General features: G+C 41.4%; 1 protein-coding gene across 1 annotated transcript; it reads left to right on the forward strand.

Annotated features, from left to right (window-relative positions):
• The first annotated feature begins 41 nt into the window (after nt 1-41).
• Nucleotides 42-24,555, forward strand: KDM4A (lysine demethylase 4A). The gene is made up of 22 exons (XM_083742238.1): nt 42-539; nt 1,811-1,999; nt 2,830-3,005; nt 4,193-4,307; nt 4,577-4,770; nt 5,049-5,098; nt 6,405-6,508; nt 7,228-7,365; nt 8,365-8,612; nt 9,304-9,494; nt 10,495-10,847; nt 11,322-11,442; nt 12,305-12,483; nt 13,407-13,602; nt 14,828-14,904; nt 15,967-16,022; nt 16,657-16,765; nt 19,009-19,197; nt 19,514-19,684; nt 20,406-20,525; nt 21,012-21,104; nt 21,453-24,555. Exons 2-22 carry the CDS (start codon nt 1,862-1,864, stop codon nt 21,591-21,593), a joined length of 3,159 nt encoding a protein of 1,052 aa, XP_083598364.1. The 5' UTR covers nt 42-539; nt 1,811-1,861; the 3' UTR covers nt 21,594-24,555.
• Nucleotides 24,556-24,949: the final 394 nt, after the last annotated feature.

Here is a 24,949-nt window from a genome sequence, read left to right on the forward strand (position 1 = left end):
ACAAGGCTTCCTTCCTCACTGATTGGCTATTCTATGGTCGAGCCGATTCACACATTTCTCCTTGCTGACTGGATCGGAACTATAATTACAGTACGTGAATCTCGTTGTGGGCGGAGACCGCTTGGGAATATGGAGTAAGGGGCGGAAAAAAAGGGAGCGAAAGAAAGACGGAGCGGTTTCTTTACTGACTCGAGCGGAGGGGGCGGCCTATGGTCGTTCGAACAAACAAAGTCGCAATATCGCCTCGCGCAGCCGTAAAATAGCGTCGGAACTACTTTCACAGCAGGGGGCACTAATCCGACCAGTCGTCGCGGCAGCGAAGGGGGGGGGCTGACGGCAGACGAGACTTTTGTGATTGGCATTGCAGATAGCCTATGAGACGGTAACGGCGATCCAGGCGGTCGTGGGGATTGGACTGTGACTGGGAAGCGCCCCCGACGCAACCGGGAGGGGGCGGAGCATAGGACGGTTTCGGCCCCAGGCTAATACTCGAGCCTTGGGCCTTGGCAAAGGCGGAGGTGGTGCTTGTATGCACGTAGGTGAGTACGAATTAAGGGGGCTTTCTTGGGGGAGCCGTGGCAGTGCCGGGGGCGGACGGCGTACTGACTGACTGACTGAGCCGCGAGGGTAGCGAGAACGGGGGAGTGGGAAGCGAGGCGGGTCCGGGTGGGGCCCCTCTCGGTCGGCCTGAAGTCGCGTTTGAGAAACGGGAACCGTCGAGAGCAGCGGAAGACCGTCCTTTCAGGTGGGAGTGGATGGAGGGTGGGCTCCCCTCTCCGCTGGATTGATTTCTCTCGGGGCTCAGAGCCGCGCCGTGTGGTGCCAGGCCCTGGCTTCATGAGTGGAAGGGGCGAGGGACGGCCGGTCTCGCCGCCTCCGCGCACAAGCGAGCGACCCAATTTCCCTCCCCTCCCCTAGGCCGGGTTTTGTAACCGCAGGCGCAGCCCGAGGCAGCCCTGGGTGCTCCTACAAAGATGAGTGCTGTTAAGCCCCTCACGTCTCGCAGCGACGGGCGCAGCTTCTTTTCTTCTCCTGGAGAGGCAGGCCTCCCTCCCGTGTGTACAAAACCAAACAGGCCCGGCCCATCAAACAGTGCCGCACGTGCCCCTGTCAAAGAGACATCCTTCTCCTAAGAAGAGCCTTGCTGGCCGTAACACTGGGTCAGACCAAAGGCCTGTCTAGTCCAGCATCTTATTTCCAACCGAGAAGAACCAGGTACCCCGAAGAAGAACACGAGCGCAATTACCCTTTCCTGCTTGTGGGCCCCATCAACGATGAGATTCATAGCCATACTGCTGCCTCTTTCCCCTAGGCTTCATGGCCTTTTAGGATTGATAAATGTCTTTGTTGGGGGAGAAAGTAACTCTTTGGTGAGAAATGTAACTCAAGCTCCCATGTCAGGAAATGCCCTCAATAAAACAAAAGCAAAAGCATCGTCATACCGTATCCTCTGTAGCCAACCATTAGAACACCTTCCAGTATCCCAAGCGTGAGAATGGTGGGGTCTTTCACAAACAGCAGTGTTGGCAGTACACCCTGGTACTTGTTTTCTGACGGGGGATTTTTACAGTATGACAGATGTTTAGGAGGCACAAGCTGTTGAGAAAAACATGGTGAAAGTTAGGAGGATTTTTTCCCCCTCTCTCATTCCACTCCTAAGATAGTTGGGTTTAAGTTAGTGATCTTTGGGAAATGGGAGGGGAAATGCCTTCATTGATGTTTAGCATTCTTTATATATTATGCTTAAACTATCCTGGATAGGCCTGATTTGATTATTTATTTGTGTTATTTGAATGGTTGTTTGTATTAGTGCACTTTTTTCCTGGTTCACATGTGACAAGGATAATTGTGAACAAGAACCATGGCATCTGAATTTGAGAACCCGAATCCAAGTGCGAGAATAATGACATTCCACCCAACTATGGAAGAGTTCAAAAACTTCAGCCGTTACATTGCGTATATAGAGTCGCAAGGAGCTCATAGAGCTGGACTGGCAAAGGTAAAACAGACCACAAAAGTGTTCAAAATGTTCTCTAGTATGATTCAGAAAAATATAGTGTATAGTTAACTTACTTACATGGGGGTTATATTCCAGAGATCACACCTAAAGCCAAAATCATGTTTAATCCAAACCCATTATGTTTAGTGACAGGTAGGATTGCCAAATTTTCCCGGAACGCCACTCCCTTTCTGCATGTTTTATTTTTTTTACATAAAGCTGAATGAGCAAATGTGCCTACGTTGCCTTACTGTACCCTGTTGAGAACCACAGCATAGTGCTAATGAGAAATGTATTTTGCAGTGAAGACGTGTCTTTAGAAAGTTTTGATGCACAGCTGCATGCCGTTGATGCTAAGGAAATAGTTCTTATTTTCATTACAAATAGGTCTTAATATTCCTCACTGATAAAAATTGAGTTGTCTAGATTTTCATAGTCAGACATAGAAATTTTGCACGTTATCTAATACTATTTGCTTCACAATATTTGAGATGAAGGGTAATCCCCCCCCCAATATTAAAAGTTGAGACAGTTGAATGACTGTATAATTCTAACCATGTCTACTCAGAGGTATGAGCTATTTAATTCATTGAGGCTTAGTCCCAGCTAATAATATCAAAGCATTATGCCAATGAAAACTATATTATAGAATTGTAGAGTTGGAAGGGATCCTGAGGATTATCTACTCCAACCCACTGCAATGCAGGAATATGTAGTCGTACCCGTGGAATAATATCTTATGAAAGCATGTGCCTTACTGGGTTACTTCTACAGGTTTTATTTACTTGCTATTTTGAACCATTGTATCATTTGTCTTTTGAACTTTCTAGGTTGTTCCTCCAAAGGAATGGAAACCACGCAAATGGTATGATGATATTGATGATGTGAACATCCCAGCTCCTATTCAGCAAGTGGTCACAGGCCAGTCAGGCCTCTTCACACAATATAACATCCAGAAGAAAGCTATGACAGTTCGGGAGTTCAGGAGGATAGCAAATAGTGATAAGTATGAAAGTTTAAATACATTTCTATTCTGTAATTTTGTCTATCACAGTGATAGCCAACATGGCACCTTCCAGATGATGTTGGATTACACCTTCAATTCCTGGCCATTTTAATTATGCTGAGTGGGGCTAATGGGAGTTGTAGTCCAAAACACATGGAGGGCACTACATCAACTACCTGCTCTAGTTTCTTTTTTTAAATGATTGCCAAGCAATGCCCATGTATGACCTGTCCTTTAGTTTTAACAAAAAGAACAGATCTTCATACACAAAGGCATCAGTCAGCCCCAAGGATCCCCTGCTGCGCATTACAATTCTTGCACCCATAAGAAACTGATGTTTCGTCCTGTTCTGTGGCTCATAGGAATTGTGTTTATCCCTGCTGACCACCCAGGACAGGAACACTGGTGTTCTTTGTCAAAGATTATCACCAGAATAATTGAGATAAAATTGTCCAGTCATGTACTGTATTTCTTAATGGTCTTTTTCTTCTCAAATTATGCAAATCAGTTTTTTGGCAAAGAACATGAGCCTGATTGCATAGCGTATAAACGTTATTACTAAAAGTAGAAAAGAACAAGAATGGAACATTTGGCTTCTTAGTTCTGCATGCTTATACTTATACAGATTCCCTCTATCCATAGTAAAGGTAAAGGTAAAGGTACCCCTGCCCGTACGGGCCAGTCTTGCCAGACTCTGGGGTTGTGCGCCCATCTCACTTAAGAGGCCAGGGGCCAGCGCTGTCCGGAGACACTTCCGGGTCACGTGGCCAGCGTGACATCGCTGCTCTGGCGAGCCAGAGCTGCACACGGAAACGTCGTTTACCTTCCCGCTGGTAAGCGGTCCCTATTTATCTACTTGCACCCGGAGGTGCTTTCGAACTCCTAGGTTGGCAGGCGCTGGGACCGAGCAGCGGGAGCGCACCCCACCGCAGGGATTCGAACCGCCGACCTTTCGATCGGCAAGTCCTAGGTGCTGAGGCTTTAACCCACAGCGCCACCTGCGTCCCATTTCCACCTGCGTCCCATTTCCCTCTATCCATAGTGCTTATCTAATCTGTTTTCTATAATACATTTTTATTGAGACTAATCTGTTGGTTTTTTTTTTTTTTAATGACTGCTACTTTTTCTGACATTTCTATGAGATATGCCTATGAGAAAAAGTGAAAAGGAACTGCCTTTTATTTTAGATACTGCACCCCTCGATATACTGATTTTGAAGACCTTGAACGCAAATATTGGAAGAACCTCACATTCAATGCTCCAATATATGGTGCAGATGTTAATGGCACACTCTATGACAAGGTAAGAAGCAAACTTATGAATAGGTGTCTCTAACTTGTGTATGGTTTACCTTGCTTTCAGTAGTGATTACAAACTCTTAACCTTGATGCTGAGCTCTAACCATTGTAGGGTGTCACTGAAGCAAGTGCAGACTTACCTGTCCCTGTTGCTGAAATTACCAATAGGGCAAGGAGCAGAGGTTAGCATTAAACAGGACAAATAATATTAGTTATTACAGCTGATAAGATGTTAATTGCTTGTTTCTGTTTGGCTTCATTTAATTTCTTCAGCATGTAGATGACTGGAATATTGGCCATCTGAATACAATTCTTGATGTAGTAGAGAATGAAAGTGGCATTACTATTGAGGGGGTGAATACACCATATCTCTACTTTGGAATGTGGAAAACATCATTTGCCTGGCACACAGAGGACATGGACCTCTACAGCATCAACTACTTGCATTTTGGGGAGCCCAAGTCATGGTGAGAGAACCTGTTATGGAAAAGCATTTTGTATATAACCTTTACTTAGATTTACCATTCTGTATTTCTAGTAAGAGTCTCATGGGCAAGCAAACTTTCTGACTTCCTTAGTTTGGAAAAGAACAAAATTGGCCTATAAATGTTGGTAGCTTAGCAATTGAAATTATTTCTCCATTATTTCCTATTATTATTACTACTACTACTATTATGATATCTAAAGCTCTTAAACCCCAAGCTCCCCTATGCTTTTTGTTTACTTAACGTGTTTGTGACTACAGGTACTCCATTCCTCCAGAGCATGGGAAGCGGCTGGAACGCCTTGCTAAAGGTAACCATCTCTTTCTGTCTCAGTGGATGTATGCAGTTGATTGTTTCTGAAGAGCCATAGGATCTACTTTCGCTTTAAGGCTACCATGGCAATAACCCTAATCCAGCATTATAAACCTAACAACAGGGAGGAAGAACTTTTTGCACGTGAGGGAAAAACCTTTTCTAGTGCAGCAACTTACCCTAGTTCCCATACAGTTCAACTGACAGGTTAGTGGAGTGATGAAATTTATTAAATCAGTCAGTTTCTGAATGTTGAAATGAGCAATGTTGGAAGACTATTACCCTTGCACAGCTCCCTTTTCTTTTTTAAGGACTACGTAGGTGAAGATATGGACAAACATTCATCTTTTCTTGTATCTTCAATGAAAAGTTAGTTCCTCAATTGCTATGTCCTTGCAGCTGAAAGAGGAAGCATTATTCATCAGCACAATCCAGTAGATCACTGTAATAATCATGTCACAATGTATAAATATACAATATATAATACAACAGTGATGGTTGTACTGCTGTGGGCTAGTTTTGGCTTCCTTGGGCAATGCCTGACATTGGAGAAATTGGAAAACCATTTTGAGAAGAGACCTTGGATGTGGGGAAGGACTGTACCCCAGTGTGTAGTGCACATATCCTTCGTAATGGAGCTCCAGGTTCAGTTCTTGGCATCTCCGGTTAAAGACTGAGCAGGGCTGGGAAATGTCTCTGCTGAGACACTTGGTCTCTGAATGAGTGTGTGGGAAGGGAAATTTCTTTGTGGTGGTAACCAATCTTAGAATCTGGGAATGAAGTGTTTAATTTTATTCCTAAACTCCTACTTGGAGGGGGGGGTTAAAGTTAGGCTGATTGTCTTAATTGTAATCTGTTTAGGCTTTCAAAATGTTTTTTACTCAGCTTGATTAAAGGAAATCCTCTAGTTAGCTTCACTTTCTTTGGAACCCACAAACAAGATGCAGCTTCTATTAAGAGTCTAAAAAATGGATATTAATCTCCACCTTAGTTCTTGGGGGTTTTATTGTGAGGTGTCCCCCTTCTCCCTTTTCATTATTTTGATCCTTATTCTGAGTTTGTGACATAATTTGTATTGTGCTATGAGATGAGATAAGGAAAGACTGTCCACCTTTCCATTGGAAACAAGTGGGTACAGTCACCTTTGAGAGAGCATGATAACGGTCTGATTTTTTTGCAGTCTTGTCTCTCTCCTGCTTGAGTAGCAAGAGTCAAGAATAAAGTATTAAATAATGTAGCCAAAGGGTATTTATGTGAGCAGCCCTTTTCATCCAGGAACATGTATAACATCTTTACTTAAACAGGGTTCTTTCCTGGAAGTGCCCAGAGCTGTGAAGCTTTCCTTCGTCACAAGATGACCCTAATATCTCCATCAATATTGAAGAAATATGGCATTCCATTTGACAAGGTGAGAAAGGAGCATTGGCATTACTGCAGTTTTAGAGTACATCTAAGGAAGCATCAGGGATCCTTGTAAGATGACAGGAATTGGATTTCTGAGAAGTTGATGAAAACACCAGAAAATACAAAATCTCTTAAGAGATCCCTTAAACTTTGGCCTTCCTATTTCTAGAAAGGTCTGGTCTTAAACTTACTGGACAAGATAGTTTTCTTCTGCAAGTGAATTATAAGGTGCAGGGTTTGATGCTGTGCGGAGGGATGTAGCGAATTATTATTTGTTTGATTTGTGCCTACTTAGCATAACATGCCTTAACATAGGGGTTGGCCACATGTCTCTATTCTAATAACAGTTTCACAGTTCTAATTGAAATGGAAAAGGCACTACTATAGCATTGAAAGATAGTTTTAGTCACTCAGTCTCAGCTGATACATAATTTGTCTAAATATTTGTTTGCAAATGTACATGTGGCCAAATAAAATTTTAGCTAAAATGTATGTTGCACCTCATTTCTTTTTCTGTCCAGATTGAAATATGCCATATATAGTTCAATTTGCAGAAGTTCTCAGTCTCCTAGAAATTTGTGAATAGTGCAAGTAGAACAGCCTTTGACAATTTAATTATTTGAGCAAAAGGGTAATTGAGCCTCATGATTTTGGATTCATAGTATTAGAACTTACAAGTAAGAGATAATGTGAAATGCATTAAGTGGCCTTCCTGTCTTACAGGTGACCCAAGAAGCAGGTGAATTCATGATAACCTTTCCTTATGGATACCATGCTGGCTTTAATCATGGCTTCAACTGTGCTGAATCTACTAATTTTGCTACACTTCGGTGGATTGAGTATGGAAAGCAGTCTGTACTAGTAAGTGTCAATTTGCTTGCTGCTTGGAAAAAAAATCCCTACTTAACAGCTTGATTTTTTTGAATGGGGATCTTGGAACTACTGTATTTTTATAACAAATATTTTTGTTGGTGGCTCTGGGCTGCAAAGTTGAATCAGCCAGTTTAGTCTTTCTAAGCTTGATTATGCTTAAAAATGTGCAGTGGGAGAACTTGATTAGAGAACTCTGGAGTCTTTTACACCTCTACCCCATTCTGGTAAGCAGCAGTGATTGTTGGTATAGGGAGGGCTCTGATCTTGCTTCCATCTTTCCCCACAATGGCCAAGTAAGTAGCCACAAGTAGAGTCAGGGCAGCTGTATGGCACCACTGCTCTGGCTGCTCCTGCATAGTCCCCCAAAAAGAGGCAAATCTTGCTTCATCTACTTGTATAAAGCACAAGGCTTGTGAAATAACAATGTGGTAATGAGACTTGTTGAGTTTCCCAGTACTCTTTATATAAGTTGGTGTTTTGTTTTGTTTTGTTTTTGTTTTTGTTTTTTTGAGAGAGATATTTTATTGAACCTCCCAGTGCTCTCCCATCCAAGGGTCTGATCAGAGCTGCACACTGATCAGAGCAGTGGGGCAGCTACAAATGGTTCTAGGTCATTCACTGGGTCCTTTTTTATTTCAGCATTAATCATTTGTTACACCAACTAACGAATGTGTTGATGTCAGAATACAGCTCACAACTGGTCTTGAACTTTTGATATTAAGAATATTAGACAGGAATTGGATGTACACACTTATTACCCAGCACTCCCCAAATACATTTCCATTTACTCAGTAGAGCCCCCTGCCTCTGTTATCCACTCCCTTTTTGCACATGATTATTTTCAATCTCAAGTCTAGTACCGGCTTATTAGTTCTGACTGGGAATGGTATGTGAAATCATTGGAGGGAAAACATGGTAGCAGAGTAAAGTGACATTAGATGGAAATAGAAATAGAAGTGGCCTCACGTGGTTTGTTATTCCATGCAGTGTTCATGCCGAAAGGACATGGTCAAAATCTCCATGGATGTTTTTGTGAGAAAATACCAGCCAGAACGCTACAAGCTTTGGAAAGCAGGGAAAGATGCAACTGTCATTGACCACACACTTCCAACTCCAGAGGCAGCTGAGTTCCTTAAAGGAGAGCTCCTCCAGAAAGTTAGGAAGGAGAAGCAATGTCCTGAGGAAAGTGAACCTGAAGAAGGATGCAAAGCAGAGGAAGATGCGGAGAAGAAGAGGTGTGTTTGTCTTTTATACCGTACACAGAAATTGTGAAGTGGCCAATTCAGGAGCTGGATATTACCTTCCTTTCCTATGAACAAATTTGATCAAAAGTGATGATCAACCTACTTAAGGACATGGCCATCAGCAAATTCTTGTTTTGATGTTTTTCTGGCTCACAGAGAGGTGATGAATATTTAGATGAACGCAGGAAATAAAAAGCATATAGCTGAGAAGGCTGCTTGGTGCTATTTGATCAGCATTTTCTTTAAATATATTTTCAATGTAGGCTTGTGAGAGAGCATTTTACAGAAAAAGCTGAACTGATTTAATATATTGCAAACATCTGACTAGATTACCCTGCCTTTTCACCTTAAGTCTGTATCCGTGATGGATACATTACATTGAAGATGGCTACTCTATGGCTACATAATAGTCAAGTCTCTCAGGACCTTTATGTAAAACAGGGATCTTTTAAAGCTGAGGAGGAAATGCTGTAAAATTTATTCCAAGCATTGATGTCAATGAATGTCCATTTACTCTGCGGCAGAGTGTGGTATGGTTTCTATCACCCTTCTCCGTTGTCTCCATCATGATACATGCATTTATTTATTTTTGCAGGAAGTCCATTAGTCAACTAGTCCTGAGAGATAGCAACTTGCTGCGCTGGCTTCAGTTGTGCTTAACTTGTAAGACTTATTTTTGCAGCATGCCCAAGCATCGCATTGGAACCAAACGGCACCGTGTCTGCTTAGAAGTTCCTCATGAGGTGAGCCAAAGTGAGGCCTTTCCTAAAGAAGAGCTGGGTTCAGTGCAGTTTGACATGGAAGTGGCAGAACCGCCTGTTGGACCTGCTAGAGAGCCTGTGCAACAAGGGGACCAAGGGCTTGCACCCCCAGGTAATAATAATAATAAATAATAATAATAAATTTTATTTATATCCCACCCTCCCCAGCCGAAGCTGGGCTCAGGGCGGCTAACAGCAATCAAAATAGTCCAACATTCTAAAAACATTCATTATAAAATTAATTAAGATCAAATTAACTTCAAGGTCTGCTTCAAGGTCTTGCTCCATTGCACTGCTCCATCAGTGTGTACCATGTTGCTGCGGTTTTATTCATACTGTCACTCTGGTGCCATGTACCAAGTGCAACACACATTAGATTGAAAAGGGCTACTGTTTCTGCATTACATGCAGAAATCTAGGCAGTAAATTAGCACGACCTTTAAATCTAACTACAAAATACATGCTCAAAGAAGCTGGGGCAATCACAGAGAAAGTAGATGGGTTCTTTGCAGTAATGTTCACCTTAAGTTATTCAGAGTCATTTGACAAAAGAAGTCCAATACTACCGTGTCATTAAAAGCTTTTAGAACAAATTAATAAAGTGAATAGCGGTTAGCCCCCATATCAAGTGGTGTTCATCTGAAAGTTGTAAAGGAACTGATACAGAATTACCAAAGGGTTCATTGTGGTAACAATAAATTGCCTATCGTTAAAATCCTTAGAAGGTAGCTAATATGTAGTGTTTTAAAAGATTTGAAATAGATTGGGGATGTGCGCTGGGACATGCAAGTAGGGATAATATGTGTCCCCTCCCTCTTCCCTTAATGTTGAGTTTTAACATTATGCAGGTAGAGAATTCAAAATGGACAATAATTTTTTTTGAAAAAATGCTTATGAAATGTGCAAGCATGCATGCTGAGAAATGGTGGGGTGGTGATGACACTGAGCTAGAATGTTTTCTTGGTGTTTGAAGTCATGGAATAAAAAGGTTGCTGGGGCACTGCTGACATAGCCAGACTTAGCTACCTGATGGATCACCTCTGGAAGCCTCACTTGGAATTTGTCTCATTTGGCAGTTACTAATGAGTGCTTTAAACATTGTTTTGGTCCAGAATATGCAGATTCCTCGGAAGTAAAATTTGAAGAACTGAAAAATGTCAAACTAGAAGAGGAAGAGCCAGATTCAGCTGTTTTGGATCTTTCCATCTCTCATTCTGTGACTTCAGCCTTGACCCAGTCAGCCATGAAGCAGAGTTCAGCCTCCAGCTCTCAGTCTGGCTCTTCAATGTGTTCAAGTTCTTCAGATTCTGAATCTCCTGACTTCCCCAGGCAGGCTCTTGAGCAAGCTGAAGTTCTCACAGTGCACAGTTATGCCAAAGAAGAAGTCGGTGGCATGGACAGTGAGCAGCCCTCTGGAAAAAAAGCCAGTGCTACCACCCATGTGAATGAACAGGAACTTGCAAAAGTAATTCGAAGATTAGTATTGGGATTGCATTACAAGAGCAGTCTTGCTGTAGCATATGCTGCAAGCAGGCTAATGATCAGTGATATCTAAATTGTATGAATTGTGTAATAGATCAGGCTTGACCTTAATACTGGTCTTTTATGTAATGTGCTGTCAGCTTGATCCTTGTAGTGTTTTCCAATACAAGCATAAGCTAGATATTAAATAGGTGTGCATTTGTGCTAGGACTGTGTTTTGGGCACCAAGTAACTCTAGATGTCCAAAAGCTATATATTTGCACCTCTGGTTTTTAAGACATGAGTACTTTCTCCGAGTGAAAGTCTTGTATGTCATGGAACGTAAGCCACAAAACTTTTCTCTCTTCCTGACTTCAGTTGTGAAAATTCTCTCTCCCCCCCCCCCCAATCTGTTTATGTTGTGCTGCATCTGTTGTCTGTGAAGAGATGCCCACTGACCTACCTCTGTCTTTTCCAGATGGCGAAGGAGTACATCAGATCAGTAAAAGACCGTAAAAAATCAAAAGGGCGTCGCCAGCCCCTGAGCAAACTACCACGTCATCACCCACTTCTGGTTAAAGATGGCCTCAGTGATGATGGTAAGTTCAGTGTTGTTTCCTTCCCGCAATAGAGGTCTGTTGTGGATGCTAGTGAGGATTGGGGGTTCCCAGATGTGTGCCCTTGTGCAATTCCTGGGCAGACACATATTTTTTGATTTTTTTAAAGGTGTGCGTATTGTTCACTTGTTTCCTACATGCATGCCACATTTGTGCAAAATGAACACATTTGAATGAATGAATTGGAAGGCAGGGACAAAGACAAAAGGGGAATGCCTACTGGCATGGATGGAAGCAAGCAGATTTGGTCTCCAACTGCAAATGTGTGTATATGTAGACTAATGAGGTAAAATTTGAACGGAGAAAATGTGGATTCAAAATGAAATCCGCCCCCCACGTTATTCCTTGAAATATATTCTCTTACTCATTTATGGAATATTTTGATTAATAGTTCCTGAGAAGATGCAGTGCATGGCTAACTGAACTAGAATTACTCTGGCATTGAATTTTCAGCCAGCAGGTTAGGGGCAGGTACAGGGCTTTGATCTGTTTTGGTTCATAAAATTCAATACACTTTTTGTTTCTGTTTAACATTTAGTGCGTACTGTGTTACTTCCAAGTTATTGATCCCATAAATTAAATAGGCTTGAGGATCATCATGCTAGAGCTTCCGCTATTGCACCACATGTGTGAGAAACCTGCTTGTGATTGCTGCTGGTGAAGCAAACTTTCAGCAGGACTGGGCAGTTGTACACTTTTGGGGACAGTGAGAACAGTGTCGTTTGGTAGTACTTGTGAAATGGTTCAAACCGTTAAGGAATTTTCCAACAATCTATAAGTCCCTTGACTCCCTTTGCAGCTCAGGTTTGTAAGCTTTGAGAGACCCCTGTGTATCTTATTGCAGAGATGTCAGAGCAGCTGGCACCAGATGAAGAAACTGAGGAGATAGAAACATGGGCAAAGCCACTCAGCCAGCTATGGCAGAATCGCCCTCCAAACTTTGAGGCAGAAAAGGAGTACAACTCAGCTATGGCTCAGCAAGCCCCCTATTGTGCAGTCTGCATGCTGTTCCAAACCTACCAGGTAAGCAGACCAAATCTTTTAGAGGTCTTTGTAGTGCACCAGCGCTGAGAGAAAATAGCCAAGGATATAATAAAAACTAGGTTGTGGGACATTGAACACCAGGAACTAACAGCAGCAGCAGCAGAGAAAATATGTTCCCCTCTCTGGAGACCTAGAGATCTAATGTTAGACTGCTTTGCCTGTTTCATTTGACAAATGTTTTGTGTCACTGGAAAGGCGGGAATTCTGTACTGATTTGCCATGGATATTTGTATGTGATGCCAATAAGAGGTTTGATGATGATTCCACAGAGAGTTAATTGTGAAAATACTGTGGGTATGGGTCTCTTTAAATCGTGTTGGATTGTTTCCAACAGCTGCTAGAGCCTTCCCTTATCAACACCTTCCATTTAGCTTCTCTGAGCCAAATCTATTAGAAACCTCTGTAGCAGTTTGATGTGACCCAGGAAGCATGGAATATGGAGCAAGATAATAAAACAGAATGGGTACTATAATGGGATTACAGTACAAGATAACTGGGGTCTAATTTAGCCTGTCCTCGATCTTGGCACATGATTACTTGTTTAAATTTAAATTACTTGTTTAAATTGTTTAAATTATTTAAAATTATGCCCTCACATTTGTACCTTGGTCTGGCAGCAAGTTGGCTTACTGGGTTGTGTGTGGGGGTTTTGTCAGTAATATTTAGTGTTTCTTTCTCACTAGGGAATTCTACTAGATCTACATCTGATTTGTCACTAACCTTGTCACTGGCTGTGTTACTTGTCTGTTTAAGACTAGAGTATTGTAGTTCTTGTGTTCAGACAGGACTGTACCTGATAGGTAGCGTACTGAATGAGTAGGTTGCCTTTGTTATTACCTACACTCTTAACTGCCTTGCCAAACTCGTGTCCTATTAAATGACTCTTTTTCCTCCTCTTACAGGCAGATTGTGGAGGCCAGAGCTCGCAGGCAGTTCCAGATGCTGATGGAAAGATGAGAACTAAGCCCCTAATTCCTGAGATGTGCTTTACTACCACTGGCTGCAGCACAGATGTCAGCCTCTCCACTCCGTACTTGGAGGAAGATGGCACCAGTCTTCTGGTCACTTGCAAACAGTGTCAAGTTCGAGTACATGCCAGTGAGTACTAAATATCCTGGGTGTGATCCTGTGCTATGATATTAAATGCTGTCCCTACATTTTACTCTGTTTTAAAAAGGGAAAGATGGACCTGTGGTAACTCACTGCTCCTTTTTTTTAAAAAAAGCAGGGAAGGATGCAGAAAAATATTATTGAGCTGCGTTTTGGGAACTACCTTGATTTGTACAGAGAATAAAATGAACAAGTGCATGGAATACCTTGCATTAGTGTGAATTAGCTAAGAAATGAACAGGAAATCTAATCTGTGCACATGGTAGAACTAGAGCATGCCAAAGAAATTATTCAGCAGATTAAAAAAAGCATATAGAAAGAATTTGCACATCACACATAGTGGAACTGTGAAATTCTTCCACTTGAAAGTTTGTATAAGAGTTCATTAAAAAAAGACAGCAAATGATCAATAGGAATATCAGCTGTTATTAGGATTGCCACAATAAATTGTCTACATAATGTTTTGGGTATTCTTAACACTTCCGGTCTCTAGCGATTTATAGTGAGAAAACTAAATCTGGTTAGTTACCCGTTTTAATAATTTAGCCCCTCATTCCTAACAGTGACCAGAGTCAGGATCTGAACCCCCACCTACCCCTACTCCCGTGGCTGTTCTTAGGTGTTGAGTAAATCATGAAGAAATGTGGGTATTCCCATTTTGAAATAAAATATGAAAAGAGTGTAAGAGGCTCAATGCTATTGTTAGATATGTATTACTATGATTTGAATGGGTGATGGAATGGTTAGTCTAAAGTCTGCTCATGTTCTGGTGTTGTCTGTTTCTTCTCCCTCTGGTCTGAATGCCATACTGTTGTGTTCGGGGACGCAACTGCTGTATTCAGCTATGCAGTGATTCATTCTATCAGTAAATAAAGTTACTGAAGCAGGAAGAGTAGAGTCTGAAAAAGCTTGCCAGTTTAGTTATATGCTGCTTCTTCACAGTGAGCTGTGGCCAAAGCAATTTACAACATAAATCAATTTATCAAAATACAAAAAAGGAAGGGGGAGAAATCAGTTTACAAACCTACCAATAAATCCAAATAGGATAAAATCAATAATTCAGAAAACATTGAAGAAATAAATAATCTAGATTTAACTTACATTTTGCTCCATATTTATGTATTAATGGACCACACACACACACACACACACACACACACTTATTAGAGAAAAAATACTTCTCCTGTTGAAGTTGTATGTTCATTTGTGTTAGGTTGTTATGGAGTAGCCCCTGCGAAAGCAACTGAGGACTGGAAGTGCTCTAGATGCAAAGCTAATGCCTTAGAAGAGGTAAGAAAATCTTGAATGTCATACCTTTTGCTAAAAAAACTCTTGTGTATACATGTGGGCCTTGACTCAATGCTACTGGGATAGCTTTTGGAATGCTATACATGAAAATGTTCTATTGAAATGTAGATAATATTGTGAGCTAGTTTTTGTTACGAAAATGCTTCATGGAATTGTCTCAAAGGAAATTGGAAGGTTGACTTATTGAAATATATAGGCAATGACTGTTTTAGGCGTGTGCCATTGATGCATGACTGTGCATGCATGTATCATGCTGTCCCCAAAAGTGGCTGGAAAAGAGAGTGGAACGGATCAGGTTGTGCTTACATGCACTCCGCTGCTGCCCATGGGGGGTCAAGAACGTAACCTCCACACGAAGCAGTCAGTCCCTGTATTTGTGTCTGTGTTTAATGGTAGCCCGTCCATTGAATGCCTCATACTGGAACTGTTACAAAGTGCAAGATTCTTTGAGGTAGCTCTTTTGAAATTTCCCTAAAGCAGTATGTCAGGTTGCACATTGAGATTCCATGTTAAAATTAATATTTATGGTGCTCATTGAGAACCATTATCTGGTCTGCTGGTTTAGAGAATTGGGTCCTGTTTAGTATGTGGCTTATAGGTACTTGAGCTGATAATGGAACTGGTCTGTAAGAGCCACTACCTAACAATTTGGTTAGGATGCTGTAAATAGGCTTAGCATCCAGATGAACAAGGCAGAGTTCCTGCTTCATCTCCACCTTCAATTTTCATTGGTGTAGGAGGACTTCCTCTTCATTTGTTCTAGAACTCAACCCCATTGAGTGCATTCTGCCCAACATGAGGCATATGTTAAGCCCTTCATTTCTGCAGGTTTCTAATAGAATTGGTTTGACTTCTCTTCCGCTTTAGTATGCTAGCTTGACAAAAGTGGTTAATGCAATAAAAAGAGAGATAAGCTTGTACAATCTGCAGGACTGAGCATTTTGTGTGTTTGAGAGAGATAGGAAGGTTCTGTCACAAGGATGAAAGTGAGAATTTCTTCATTTCTTCTGTTTTGGTAACGTGGCTTTTTCCCTTACCTGTCAGGATTGCTGTTTGTGCTCACTTCGGGGAGGTGCACTTCAAAAAGCCAATGATAACAAGTGAGTACTTGGGTAACTGAATATGGAAGGGATGCAGGTGGCGCTGTAGTCTAAACCACTGACCCTAGGGAAGGTTGGCGGTTTGAATCCCCACGACAGGATGAGCTCCCGTTGCTTGGTCCCAGTTCCTGCCAACCTAGCAGTTCGAAAGCACACCAGTGCAAGTAGATAAATAGGTACAACTGTGGCGGGAAGGTAAACAGTGTTTCTGTGCACTGCTCTGGTTTCGCCAGAAGCGGCTTAGTTATGCTGGCCACATGACCCAGAAAAACTGTCTGTGGACCAATGCCGGCTCCCTTGGCCAGTAAAGTGAGATGAGCACCGCAACCCCAGAGTCGTTCGCGACTGGACCTAACTGTCAGGGATTCCTTTATCTTTACCTTTTACCTGGGTAACCGAATATGGAAGGTCTTTTTTCCTAAAATGTGTCAATAATTCACTTAATTTGAAGCAACAGATCTGGGAATTATGAGTTCCTGTTTGGTGCAAAGTGGGTTGTGAAGAAGCACATTTGCTTACCTAACCTTTGTACAAGGCAGGAGTGGGCGTAGGTTTGTTGGTTTCAGATGCATCATCTCCTGCAGCCCATCTTTCATAAGCATGTGCTAACACTCCATCTTCTGATGTTGTTCAGGTGGGTTCATGTTATGTGTGCTGTGGCAGTTCTGGAGGCTAAGTTTGTGAACATCGCAGAACGCAGTCCAGTGGATGTCAGTAAAATACCACTGCAGCGCTTCCGGCTGGTAAGAAGGCAGATTGTTTTGTTCCTTTGAAGTGATCAATATTCCCAGCATATGCGTTTTGATTATTCTTCCATCAACATTCTTACAAAGGATGTAAAATAAGGTTGTTCAGACCAATAAGATAAGTGAATCTGGAGTGAGATTAGAAGCAGAAGCAATTGTACAGGTGTAAAGTAGAACACATAACCTGTATACTGTACCTTCTAAGCACTTCGTATATGTCGTATATGTTTCCCATGAAACTACTAATTCCAAAGCCCTTCCCACCAACTTTTAGTCAAAAGTATTCACCTTGCTCCTGCCTGCAAGATGGAGACATCTTTCCTAGATGTGTAATTATGAGGGGTTGAGAGACCCAAAAGCCTACTAGATACAAGAGATTAGAGGGCACTGAAATGCCAACAGCATTGGTCATACCAGTGTCAGGTTGAACATATCAGTTGCATTATAATGAGAGAGCAGACTGCTTATGCTGCAGAGAAAGATGGGGAAAGTAAACTATCCCAAGGAAATGGGCCATTATTCTCCTGCATCCTATGTATGGTGTGCAGTTAACAGCCCTTTTCATCAGCAAGCAGTGTTACATTGCATTTTGTTGTAAATTACCTTGAGCATAGCAGGGGAAATTTACAAAGCAATATGGCATAGACTACCTGCAGCTAACTAAACAGCATGAGTTCTCTATTATTATTCTTCACAGGGTTCTAGAATATCAGTGTTCATTTGTGGAAAGTGCAGTACTGTATTTACTTGATGGAGATCAGTAAGTGCATTGACATTTTAAAAATGAAACATAAAACACAAATCAGAACTGACAGACCTATTGAAAATAGGAATTTATTACATTTGAACCTAAACCCTCTCATCTACTTCTCACTTGAAAGAATGCAGATGACTTCTTTTTTTAAGAGCATAGGAAAATTCAGAGAACAAATTGTGAAGGGGAAAAGATGTTCTTTTCTACTGAGATAGTAATTGTTATACCTCCTTTCTGTGAAAGGAGACCAGTAATTGATTAGGGAGAGGACCAGGGATAAGCATTCATTTCTCATTTTTGTAGTAAAGATGAATGAATAAGCTATTCAGGCAGTTGGCTAAGGACACAGCAAGTAAAATCCAGCTGTAGTTTTTTATGGAATACAAGTGTCCCTGCCTAGCTCAAGAGTCTGTCATCATCATTATCATTATTAAAATATATATATTGCTATTCATCAAACGATCTTCGGGCAGTTCACAAGATAAAATACAAGATAAAAACACATGGAAACTTGAGCCAGATAAATGACATACTGTCAGGGCTTCAGGTCTCCTACACTTTCACAACTTTTGAGACTAGATAAGCAGAGGCAAAGGTGGGGACAGCATTGATAACTTAGTCACACTTCTCCGTAAGAGATTTTCCTGCTACCCTCTTGATATTACAGTAGCTCCCTCTCACTCACTCAAAGTATGTCTCAAATTTAGTCTGCTGTTTTCAGGGTCGTGTGGTGATATGAACATAATTCATGACTTGTTTTTATTTATGCTTTGGAAAAGCCTTTGTGTTTTGTTCCCACCATGCCTTCATCTCAGTCTTTCATATTACTGTACTGTTAGAATTATCAGTCCATTAACAGTTGCCCATTTATCTTATATTGTGAATAACCTGCTTCTGTTGTCAGGTATTTCATGTTTTTCAGCTGATGTTGTACAGCTAGGTTGGCACTCTTGTTTATGTACTAGTTCAAAGCCCTGTGCTCTAAATGAGATGCTTGTTCTTTCTCATTTGGGTATTAGACTTTTGGGCATATCAGATATGACATGAGAGCAGCAGGGATATTGGAGGCACCATTCTTGATAATTTCTCAGCAAATTATTACAGGGAAAGCCCTGTAAGAATTGTGAGGAGACTGCCAGGGAGGGACAACTAATTGATAAGCCAATAAAAATGATTCATGAGGAGTTTAATGGTCCATCCATTTTTGTGACAAACCCTTGAACAAAAGTTGATGTATTACAAAGCTCACATACATAGGTAAGCATAAGATGCAAATGGTTGACATTTATTTGGAATTTGGAGATATCCACAACATTTGAAAAACTGTCTCAATATTTCTAATCAGTCCTATATAAAGTGTGCTTCTTTCAGTACCTCAACTTTAAAAATGTAGCATCCAAGCCAGATTTGAAGCTGATATGGCTCACTGTCCTTTCTGGTTGTCATGTTCCTTGAATCTGTTGACCCTAAACTGGTTTGTTCACAGAAATGTGTTTTTTGCAAGAAGAGACGGAAGAGAACTGCTGGCTGTTGCGTGCAGTGCTCTCATGGCCGCTGTCCTACATCCTTCCATGTCAGCTGTGCTCAGGCAGCTGGAGTCATGATGCAACCGGATGATTGGCCTTTTGTGGTCTTCATTACTTGTTTCAGGCACAAGATTCCATCCCAGGCAGAGGTAAGGTCATGGAGGCTGTTAGATTTGGTTTAACTGTTAAAGTCATTTGCATATCCATACAGGGATGGAAATAGTTAGGAATCTAAAGACATGCAGCACCAGCAAAACACATAGCGCTTGGGAGGGGAAACAGTGATCTCCTTTGTTCAATGGAGGAGCATATCATTTTAGGGCTCTGTGTTAATTGACAGCTTTGGGCAAGTTATCTTACCCTTCCTGGACATAAAATGCATTGGAAGTGCTTCGCTCCCTGATCAGTGGTCCATAAGCTTGGAAGTTTTATTTATCTTGACTATGGCTCTTCTTTTTTCTTCAGCGAGCCAAGGCTGCTCTTCAGGATCTTACCGTGGGGCAAGCAGTGATCAGCAAGCACAAGAACGGGCGTTTCTACCAATGTGAAGTGGTCAATCTGACCAAGGAAACCTTTTATGAGGTCAACTTTGACGATGGCTCCTTCAGTGACAACTTATACCCAGAAGACATTGTGGTATGCTATGTAATGAAAGAGCCATTCCACTAGAGGGTGTATAGTTTAAGGAAATGCCTTCCTGAATGTTCATATTGCATCTCAGTTCACATTGCTGAAGTATTAGTGTTCATTGAAGTGGGACAAATCTCTAAAGCACCTGAACAGGGCTCAGCGTATCACTTTGGGCTGTAGGATGTAGACTCTGAATGGAGCACTTAAAATGCCTGACTGCTTTATTACAAATATTTTCCATTTCCTCCTCCTTGGCATTTTTGTACCTTTAGCATCATTTTTTTAAAGGATGCCAGATAACACCAGCTGTGGTAGAAGCACATATCTGAAACACCAAGGATAAAGTGTTCTTTGTTTTTTATTGTTAAACCTTTACATGAATTATTGAGAAAAAATAGGGTCATAGACAGGTATCTACGGAGATGAATTAGCCACGTCTGGTTTCATGCTGTAGAACAGCTGTGTAGTTGTAGCACCAGATTTGAAGTGTAAACAACTGCCTATTTAAGGCAGCAATGCTCTGTGTGTAACACAAGTTTCATTCATAACAGCAACTAAGAGAGAGCAGTAATTCCACTTAATGAAAGGTCTGATGCCTCCTCAACCCCCATTCATCCACTCAACTGGTAACTCTCTCCAGTGTGGGTTGGATAGTCGGCAATATTTATTCTTCCCATTTGTAAATAGATAATGTTTATCTTTTTCAAAAAATTATCCCACATGACAGAGTCAAGATTGTCTCCAAATGGGTCCTCCAGCTGGAGGTGAAGTTGTTCAAGTGAGATGGACAGACGGCCAAGTTTATGGAGCTACATTTGTGGCTTCGCATGTTATTCAGATGTACCAGGTAAGGACTGAGTGAGAAGGGATTATACCTCTATCTTCTGTCTCTCCTGTCTGTTTGTATGAGTTTTTCCCCCCCTGATGGCTTACTAACTTGGAGGTCTACTACTTCTGCTCAATTCACAAACTTATTTATCAGTTGTACAAGTGGCAGATGGCATCTAGGCTGTAGCTTGGCCATAGTTAAGGAGCACTGGTTGAGCTGAGCATTTGAAATTTGACTTGCTTTAATTGTGGTTGTGTGCTGTGATTCTAAATATCTGTCCAAGTCCCTTCGCAGTCCCCTTTCTTGCTGTTAGCCTGTCTTTCACCATTCCCACCCTGATGTCTCTTGAGGGCATATATGCAGATTCAGTGTTTGTTTCTCAGCATCAGTTCAACAAATGCAGAAGCCATGAGGGGACAGATGGTAAAATGGACATTATCCTGAACTCAGGAAGGCATGGGTTACTGTGCTCACTTGACATTTGCCTGATTTTTCTGGATGTAGGTGGAATTTGAGGATGGCTCCCAGCTGATGGCAAAGAGGGATGATGTGTACACTCTTAATGAAGAACTTCCTAAGAGGGTCAAGTCAAGGCTGGTGAGTCAAGGAGCAGGGGAGGCTGATCCATATAGTTCTTTTCACAGAGAAGTAAAGTTATAACTCAGACCTTATGTGCCTGAGATGGTTCATTTCATGTAGCTATGAGCATAAGTGCATTTTAATTATTAATTTATGATGAGGGGGGCACTAAATCCCTTGTAACTAGCCCTAATTTTATTTTAATGACTGGCAAACTGAACTGATGCTTCAGAAGCTGCCATTTAAAAGTCCTGAAATTGAAAGCCCAATTGATCATCTGTTTGTGGGGATCAGCTGGGCCACCTCTAATGCAGAACATGAATGCCATTCTCATAGTAACTATTTTGGTTGATTTCTCTCCCACAGTCTGTTGCATCTGACATGCGCTTCACAGAGATCTTCACAGAGAAGGAGGTCAAACAAGAAAGAAAAAGACAGAGGGTCATCAATTCACGCTACCGTGAAGATTACATTGAGCCTGCACTGTACCGGGCCATTATGGAGTAGTAGTGGAGTAGTAGCTGGCAACAGAATTGCGGTGACCACCTCCAGGTGGATCCTAGCCCTCCAGCACAGCAGAGGCCAAACAGACTGTCTTTACATCCAGGTTTTTTTTAAAAAAAACAATGAAACAAACTTACCTGATTCTGCAGCACCTTGAAGGTGGTTGTCAAGTAATAGGATGGATTCAACTTTACTGGCAGACTCTAAGTCTAGAATTTGGGAGCACTAAATTCTCTGACTTCCTGAACCATTTGGCTCACACCAGCTTGGTGGCTTCACTTTTGGCAGTGAGTTTCTTTTTGAAGTACAAACTCTTCTCTACCAGAGGAAAATCTTAATACAACCCCAGGGAGCAACAGACAGCTGCAGTGCTATGGATGAATCCCCTGCTTTTTCCTGGATTAACTGTCTGGTTCAGGGTGTGTTTCCCAGCTCACCATGCCTGCACAAAGCTGGCGATGTCACTGGTGCTTGACAATTAATTCCTTTTTATATTTATAACCCTGTTTTTGTCATGAGCACGTGTTTTTTCAGCATCACCTCTCTCAGACGGAGCCAAGTGGGATGAAGAAGGGAGAGTGAAACTGATTAGCTCCTTTTAGACCCTACATCTTGAACCTTTGATTTAAGTTTTTGTCCTATTTTATATTCAGAGACTTATTTACTCATGCGTTTAATTGTAATAGTATGTGCCTATGTAATAGGAAACTGTTTGGAGCCATTTAGCACGTGCATTCCTTGGGCAAGAGAATCCTAGGAAGTACCCCTCATTAAGGCAATAAGGACCGCAGGCATTCCAGGGCCCTGGTTCTCCTGGGAAGACGAGAAGTCAGGCGCAGGCATGTAGCAAGGATGCCTTGGAAAATAATTGTAAGCGTGTCTCACTGGCATTGGCTCCAGATTGCGGGGTGTCTTGAGTATAAGTTGAGTATTTATAAAATAAATGCAAAGGTCAGCATTATTGGTATTTCTGTTTAGGAACTTTATGCTGGTTTTGCCCTAAACTAAGATGGTAAAAGTAGCAACAGAACTCATGTGTATTTGGTCCTATCCAAGGTGTGGAAGTTCAAGGGGTATGGTTTTGGGAGAGAGAAAGGGCTGCTTTGGTGCTTTACAACAATGGGGACAACTTTACGTACGTTCCAGAGAGAGTGCAAGCTACTTTTATAAATATGTTATTGTAGTGTATGTAGGGCCATATCATCATGAACATGCCCTTATCTGACCTTGGAAGATAAAAGTACCCTCTTGTTCATTTGGCTGCTCTGGCAAAGGATGTGGTGCCACAACCCTCTGTTCAGCTATTTCTCTTGCTGTATAAAGATGTGCTGTATCGGAAATTTTAGGGATGGAGTGGCTTCTTACACAACAGACTATGTTGTGGGGTAGGCCACTGCTTCTGTATCAGCCTTGCAGTATATATTGCAAATTCTTATAATGTAATTTGACCAAATTCTCCTTCAGCTTGCAAACACAATCTTCAGGCATTTTTCTGACTCTTCTCTCCCTTTATTAATTGTAATTTTGGTGTGGCCTGAGGCAGCCCATAAAGGGCGGGGGGGGGGGTAATATAAATCTTGATAGCCAGTATTAACTTGCTCTGTGTGTTATTTGAGAGAGTCTAGGAGTGGAGTGACTTCAGAAGCAGTGTATGTGGGATCCCTGAACACACACACATGTGCATACACACAGCAGACTGGAAGATTAGAAAAGTCATTGCATCTCATTGATTTCTGTGACTGTCCTTTGAAGAGTGGCAGCTCCCCAAATGTATAAATCTGCCTTTGGAGAAACACTTCAAATATTATTGAATGCTTTTCACTCCCTCAGCTATCTGGGTGGGTGGGCATACTTTTTGGTGCTTTGGGTAACAGATTCCCTCTGGTCAGTATTCTTCTGGTTCCCCAGGTATGATATTGAAAAGCAGAGTCTTCTATCTTTCTTTTTCTCAGGAGCCTCTTCCTGTCCCAGCTGGCATTTTCTGCATCTTGATTCAGGAAGGATTGTGTTTATATACAGAAATCCTTATGTTGGCATATTTTTAAAAATATGGCTTATTTACTGTATGCTTCAACTGAAATAATGGGCTTTTCTGTATCAGCGTTGAAACTGAATCATTACCTTAAATATTATCAACATACAAGGGGGACTTTTCCTTATGCTTTTGTTTCAAATTGTCTATGGGAAAAACTAGTCTAGAAGGCATTTAAGTTCACCCGATAAAAATAGTCTTGAACTGTAGCTATACTGTGGCTCAGGGCCTTTTCTGAATATTTTTAAAAATGATATCGCGGTTGAATATGTGTGTCTCTGGAAATGGCTGTTCCTATTCTAGACTGTGGGTGAACCTGAAGATAGATTGCAACAGGTTAAAGTAAAACAAATTTATATTGTGTGGAGACAATATGTAAAGTACATTTGTGGCTGAACCAGCACACTTTGTGAGAATTCTAAGGATTCTACCCAGAACTTGCTATAAGTATTCTGCTCTACTATTATTATGGGTGTGTGTCTTGCTTCATTTAGATCAATTAAATGCATTTAATCTTAGTCAACATAGAAGATCAGTGAAATAGCAAAGCAGGTGTCTGTCCCCCAAAATGCCAATTATTGATTAATTTTATATAATGACTATGGGAACTCATTTGTACTGATATTTTAATAGGCTTTTGAGGAGTTAAACTCCTTGTTATTTGCTTCTCCCCTACTTTAAATACAAATTAACTGATTAAGATGCATGAACAGCAAGGAGCAGGCTGAACAGAGTGTTATTATTATATACATGATGTCATTATTACCCTTCTCTAAATTGGACTCCAATAATTTCTGACCTGTTTGAAGTTTTACTGGCTTTGGAATGGCAATGTGAGATGGAGACAAGATAGGCAGCTTTATGTATTGTTTTCAACCTGATCTAGTAATATAATTTTGGACTAGACTCAACTGATTAAATCTGAAACACTTTCACATTGTAAGCCTCATGTATTTAATTACATCATGGAACCTCTATTGCTTATCCCAAGTTCTTCCTTTTGAATCTTTCCTAGTTACATGGTAGTTTGGTCACTGTTTACTCTTAATAACCCTGGATCATCTAATTTTTCTCCTACCCCCCCCCCCAACCTTCAAGGGTCATTCCAGATATTCTGAAAATAAATGTACTGCAGTAGGGGTATGCCTTATGCACACTTGAATATACATTTGGAAGTTCATCCGGTTTTAAGCCCACAGCTCCTAATTTAGAAAATGATAGGCAGATGAAATGTGAACAGTAAGAGTGAGAATGAAAAATATAGGTAAAAGGATGGAACACTTTCTTCCTCTCTGTCCTCCTCCTTTTCTTGCGGGATGGGATGGGA

The sequence above is a fragment of the Podarcis gaigeae genome (assembly GCF_964106915.1).
Source record: "Podarcis gaigeae genome assembly, chromosome: 6".
Classification (NCBI taxonomy): Eukaryota; Metazoa; Chordata; class Lepidosauria; order Squamata; family Lacertidae; genus Podarcis; species Podarcis gaigeae.

Bases quoted from the DNA above. Each gene is read 5' to 3' on its own strand.
- KDM4A (XM_083742238.1), top strand. From the start codon at position 1,862: ATGGCATCTGAATTTGAGAACCCGAATCCAAGTGCGAGAATAATGACA. The intron at 2,000-2,829 runs GTAAAACAGACC...TGAACTTTCTAG, and splicing joins ATAGAGCTGGACTGGCAAAG to GTTGTTCCTCCAAAGGAATG. The intron at 7,366-8,364 runs GTAAGTGTCAAT...TATTCCATGCAG, and splicing joins ATGGAAAGCAGTCTGTACTA to TGTTCATGCCGAAAGGACAT.